The sequence below is a fragment of the Mus caroli genome, unplaced genomic scaffold, assembly GCF_978045245.1.
Source record: "Mus caroli unplaced genomic scaffold, Mus_caroli_1 scaffold_7, whole genome shotgun sequence".
In the NCBI taxonomy this organism is placed as follows: domain Eukaryota; kingdom Metazoa; phylum Chordata; class Mammalia; order Rodentia; family Muridae; genus Mus; species Mus caroli.
Window position 1 is genome coordinate 125,577,435 of NW_028227262.1, and position 6,000 is coordinate 125,583,434.

The window sequence follows — 6,000 nt, forward strand, 5'->3', positions numbered from 1 at the left end:
CTAATATGTTAGTAAACAATGTTGAGATTGTTCAGTGGACACTAGAATTACTATGTAAGAGTTTTGAGGCTATGATCACTAAGAAAGGAATAGAAGTGACAGTATACACTTTCAATTAAAGAGTACTTGCATTGGAAACCAATAGTGCTAAGTGACCCCATAGAACACAGTTATCACATAGCATTCTAAAACCTATCCTTTGAGAAATAAGATTATCAAACTTCTAACTTAGCATACAAGGGCAGATTGACTCATGTATATTCCAAAGAGAAACCCCTCTGATGTTGTCAAAATGATAGTTAAAAACAAATTTTCATTTGACAGTGCAGTCATTGATATTAGAGAATATTCCTAGTTTGATACTCACAGGATGATACTCACATCATACAGGTCGTTGAGGGTGCATGGGAATCAGGTTTGTGCTTTGTGTGGTAGTATTCTGAACCCTTGGTAGGATTTCTCCCTGGGAGACTGACATTTATGCTTTTTCCCTGTTCTAGGTTAAAGCTGGACTTGGAGTGAATATTTTAGGTGTTGCTGTGGTCATGCTGGGCATGTTCACCTGGATAGAGCCGATGTTTAACCTCCACGAGTATCCCTCCTGGGCTCCCGACTTTGTTAATCAGACCATGCCATGACAAACACACAAGAGCTACCAGTTCATGGTGACTTTAGGACTTGCTAAGAATTGACTGTACAATGTAGCTGTGTAGGACTGGCACATGCAAATCATCGATACAGCTACTGCAATCGCAGAACATGCCTCACACATGCCCCCTGTCAGCATCTTAATACAGAGTCCGGATCTTTTCAAACACAATCAAAGAGCATCTACTCGCCTTCGTCCAGAAACTAAGGTGGAGACTGCACTGGCAGGCCATCTATGTGCTTGCTCTTTCTCCATAAAAATGATGCTTAAGGACCTTCAAAGAAGTTAGGCCATTCACCGCATCTTAAACTTGGAGTTCAGTGTAACATTGCAAACATCAATTTATTATTTGAAAATATTTTCTTATGAAACTAAAAGCAGAAAATAAAGTGTGAAAGTAAATGAGACACTTGGATAAGTCATTTCTATGGTGTTTGTCAAGGGAATTTGCTAAAGTATCAAGCTATGGCTATGCTGTGTAATGTAAAAAGAAGTGTGTATTTATTTATTGAAAAGTCTAACTGCATTATTACTAAGGTACAGACAGGACAAGTTTAAATTACAATAGCTACAAGTTCCAAAATTCATGAATCCATTTGATAGTAAAAAAAAAAAATCTATGATGATTAATTTCTACTTGTTCAAATAAACAGGCTAATATTTATGCTTGTATGAGTCCTGTGCAATGCATTTTGAATAGTGATGAATAAATAAGTTCTGATTTGTGGTAGGTTTACAGTACAGTTAGAGAAGCTATGCACTGAAGCTATTAACACATTTATGTAATGTACAACCTTTTGCATCTGTCAGCCTTGAATCACAGTCCTTTGGGAGTAAACCTTTCCTTCACTCTAACAGGAAAAAAATCAATAAACTCTCTGGTTTTACTAAATCTTAGTTGACATAAAGATTCCAAATTTTGAAGATAATATCCAGAAGCTAATTTCTATCGAGAACCACTTCTGTTGTAGACACTGACTCTCCACTTGGGTTAGCAGATGTCCAGCAAGGGGCCATGGCAGGGTAAAATCATAAAACACTTAAAATCTCTTCTTCAAACCACTCCTGTCACTTTTTTCTAATTAAATTATGTTTTTATTTTTAAAAGTGATTGTTTAGAAACCTATATAAGGAAAAAGACATAATTATAAAAACATTACTGTACACAAAACCACAGAATTCCATTGTATCAATACTGAACTGAGATAAAAGAAAAATATAGAATGAAAAATTACAATAACTTATTTGACAAATGAGAAAAAATTTTTATGATCATAGGGAAAAGAAAGGCAATCTTTGGGCAGACAGACGGACAATAATACAGGGAAAAAGAGAAAGATCTTTGGTATCCCAAAGTTGGACTAACAAAAAACGAAATTAGCAAAATACAAATAATCTTACAAACAATACTAAGATGTTAGAACATAAAACTTTCAGACTATGAAATGAATCTTGGGTATTCTGAACTTTTGGGCTAATATCCCCTTATCAGTGATGCATACTATGTGTGTTCTTTTGTTACTGAGTCACCTCATTCAGGATGATATTTTCAAGTTCCATCCATTTGCCTGTGAATTTCATTGTTTTTATATACCTGACTAGCACTCTATTGTGTAAATGTACTACATTTTCTGTATCTATTCCTCTGTTGAAGGACATCGGAGTTGTTTCCAGCTTCTGGCTATTATAAATAAGGCTACTATGAACATAGTAGAGCATGTGTTCTTATTACATTTTGGAGGATCTGCTGGGCATATGCCCAGGAGTGATATAGCTGGTCTAATTTTCTGAGGAACCTCGCAGTCCCCAATGGATGAGTTGGAGAAGGGACTAAAGGAGCTGAGGGGGTTTGCAGCCCCATGGAAGGAGCAACAGTGTCAACAGGCCCGAGTCTCTGGAGCTCCTGGGGACTGAGCCACCAACAAAAGAATACTCATGGAGAGACCCAGGATTCTGGCCACATACGTGGCAGAGGATGGCCTTGTTGGACATCAGTGGGATGAGAGGCCCTTGGGCCTGAATGTGTTTGATGTCTCAGTGTAAGGGAATGCTAGAGTGGGAAGACAGGACTGGGTGTGTGGGTGCGTGGGGAGCACCCTCATAGAGGCAGGGGGAGGGGGAATGGGATAGGGGGTTTCCAAAGGGGAGACCTGGAAAGGGGAAAACATTTGAAATGTAAATAAAGTAAATATCCAATTTTTTTTAAAAAAAAGACCAAAACTTTCACACTAAAATGATACGACGGACAAAAATATGCCTTTGCTTTTTAATTCTCATAAGCATATTCCTCTATGTTAAAGACTTAGTTTGGAAATTTTTCTAAATGATATGATATATACACTTATTCTTGAAATTAAGCATCAAGAACATTCTAAAAATATGATATATCTGTTTTACTAACTTTTAGATTATATTTTTATTATTTAAAACAATTTCTAAATGTAAATATATTTTGATCAAGTTTTTCCATTCCCCCAAATCTTTCTAGATCCTCTCTCCTGCCTGCCCACACAGCTTTAAGTTTTCTCAAGAAATAAACAAAAATTTAATTAAAAGCCCCCCTAAAACTAACAAGAGAAAATATAATAACCCCCCATAAGAAAAACCAAAACAAAAAAACAAACAAAAACTACCAAACTGCATCCAAACAAAATACACACAAAAAATTGTGGTGTTTATAAAATGTTAGTCAACTTCTCCTGAACATGAGGCCTGCCCTGGAGTGGTTGATATACCTAGATATACCCAGCGTCACTTCACTGGAGTAAACAAATTATCTTTCTCCCAGCAGGTATAAAAAGCAGTTTAGTTGTTAATCTTAACCCTAGTGGCTAAGTTTTCATTCATTCATTCATTTGGGTGTCTTTTGAAATATAACAAAGACACAAGAATCAAAGACCCACGTTTTCTGTACCCTCAGGAATCAGTACATACACTAAACTGGAAGACACAGTTTATATACAGAGGAACTGGTCCAGACCTGTGCAAGCCCTGTGCGGCTCCTTTAGTCTGTATGATTTCATGTAGCTTTGATCTTGATTCAGAGGGCCTTGCTTTCTTGATGTCCTGCGTTCCTTCTGGTACTTTATACTCTTTCTGTTTCCTCTCTCATGGAGTACCGTGACCTCTGAGGAGAAGGAATTGATAGAGACAGCCCACTTCGGGCTGAATGTTCCAAGGTCTCTCTGCATATTTTCTGCCTGTGGGTTTGTATATTTCTTCCCATCTCCTGCAGGAGGAGGCTCCTCTGGTGATGGCTGAGCAAGGCACTGATCTATGAGTCCAGCAGAGTGCCGTTAGGAGTCATTTTATCACTACCTTTTGTTTCTTGTTTTTAGAACAGTATTATTTGGATTTTATCCAAGGTCCCTAGGCAATCTAGTCATGTGTTCTTGTACATTAAAGCAATGTCTGGTATTTCTTCTAAAATAATATACAATGGATTATCTATCTTCATTACCTGTGGTTAGTAATCAATGAAAAATAAATCATCTTTTCAAGAAAAACTCATTCTTTTAAATCTTAAAATATAGTACTGCTGATTTTTTAATATCATCTATGTTAATTTAAAGTATTCATTCCTTTATTCTTTTCTCTATGGTATGTTATATTCTTATTTATGATCTGGCATACTGATTACATTTTTCTTCTAGTTTATCACAGCCAAATTACATTACATGATATGTACATTTTTATTATGAAAAACCTAAAATGACTTTTCAGATTATCATGAACATTTGGGTCTGAAAAACATGATATCAGCACTTTGGCTTGAATGATTTTAGCATATTACTTCCAGCAGCTGCCATCTGAGTGCAAGGACAGTAATACTTAGCCTGAAATTGTTTAATTGAGCTATTCTCTTTCCTTGCCACATCTTTGTTTGGCTGATGTATCAGAACTGACTGATTCATTTCACATTAATCCATTTTATATCAAAGCCTTCAAGTTTTTTAAGTCTGAGGATTTCATGCTGTCTTTGAAATTTCTAGAAGACACTCGTAAACACATGATCAAACACATCGTTTTCCTCCCACTCTGTAGAGGATAGTATTTTTGCTATTATCTTGAGCATTACTTAAAGGTTAAGTAGAAATCGTTGTCACTTTAAATTCCAGTATGTTACTTACTATCATATTCCATCTGGATAATAATAGCAGTTACACTAACTACCCTTTCACTGTTCAGGCAAACACTGTGAAGACTCCACAGGTACATGAGTGTCCTTCATTTGTCCCAACTGCTACTGTTCACTGCTGTATTTCTAGGATCCAGATTTCTCTCTAATGTGTGTATTTTCCCCTACTTGGTTTCCATGTCTGTTTTATCAGCCTTAGAAGTGGAGAAATTGACTTCCAACAAATGTTACTAGTTAACATTATTGCCACTGAATGACAAAACAGTATCATGGCATGTTGTTTGTGTCGACAAGTTTTCAATACGTAAAAATTGTTGCATATATTTCGGTATCTCTGCCACAGCTGTACATTTGGTAGGAACCTTTGTGATAACTGGTCAAAGAACTTGGCCCTATATGAGACATTAAATCACACTCCTTTACCCCAACCTCAGGAAACACCACTAAAGAGAGGGTAGACAGAGTGTAAGAATCAGAGATTAGGGAGGACTGATGCTTACTAGATTAAGCCATTCAACTTTTCAACATCTTTATCATAGACTGATACCCTAGCTGAAGACATTAACAGGTAATGGCCTCTCAGGGAGAGAGTTCGTTTTCTTCAGCAGTGTTATCTGTAGTGGATTGCTTATGCTCTACAGGACCCCATACCCATTCAAATGGAGCAGCACTAATTTGGACTTACTGAGAAGAAAGAAGAAAGAAGAAGAAGAAGAAGAGGAGGAAGAAGAAGAAGAAGAAGAAGAAGAAGAAGAAGAAGAAGAAGAAGAAGAAGAAGAAGAAGAAGAAAAGAAGAAGAAGAAGAAGAAGAAGAAGAAGAAGAAGAAGAAGAAGAAGAAGAAGAAGAAGAAGAGGAGGAGGAGGAGGAGGAGGAGGAGGAGGAGGAGGAGGAGGAGGAGGAGGAGAAGGAGGAGGAGGAGGAAAAGGAGGAGGAAAGAAGGAAAAGGAGGAGGAGAAGGAGAAGGAGGAGAAGGAGGAGGAGGAGGAGGAGAAGGAGGAGAAGGAGGAGGAGGAGGAGAAGGAGGAGGAGAAGGAGAAGGAGGAAAAGGAGGAGGAGGAGGAGGAGGAGGAGGAGAAGAAGAAGAAGAAGAAGAAGAAGAAGAAGAAGAAGAAGAAGAAGAAGAAGAAGAAGAAGAGGAGGAGGAGGAGGAGGAGGAGAAGGAGGAGGAGGAGGAGGAAAGGAGGAAAAGGAGGAGGAGAAGGAGAAGGAGAA

The 6,000-nt window shown here is 37.7% G+C and overlaps 1 protein-coding gene across 2 annotated transcripts in view; it reads left to right on the forward strand.

The window, feature by feature from the left end:
- The window catches only part of Slc13a1 (solute carrier family 13 member 1), a 77,120-nt gene extending 74,441 nt beyond the window's left edge, over nucleotides 1-2,679 (forward strand). Inside the window, exon 15 of one of the 2 annotated variants that reach the window (XM_029478626.2) lies at nucleotides 501-2,679. In XM_029478626.2, the coding sequence (XP_029334486.1) occupies nucleotides 501-638 (138 nt within the window). In that variant the 3' untranslated portion in view covers nucleotides 639-2,679. The remainder of the gene's footprint in view (nucleotides 1-500) is intronic. The other variant, XM_021165220.3, reaches the window with a different exon arrangement.
- The last annotated feature ends 3,321 nt before the right edge of the window (nucleotides 2,680-6,000 follow it).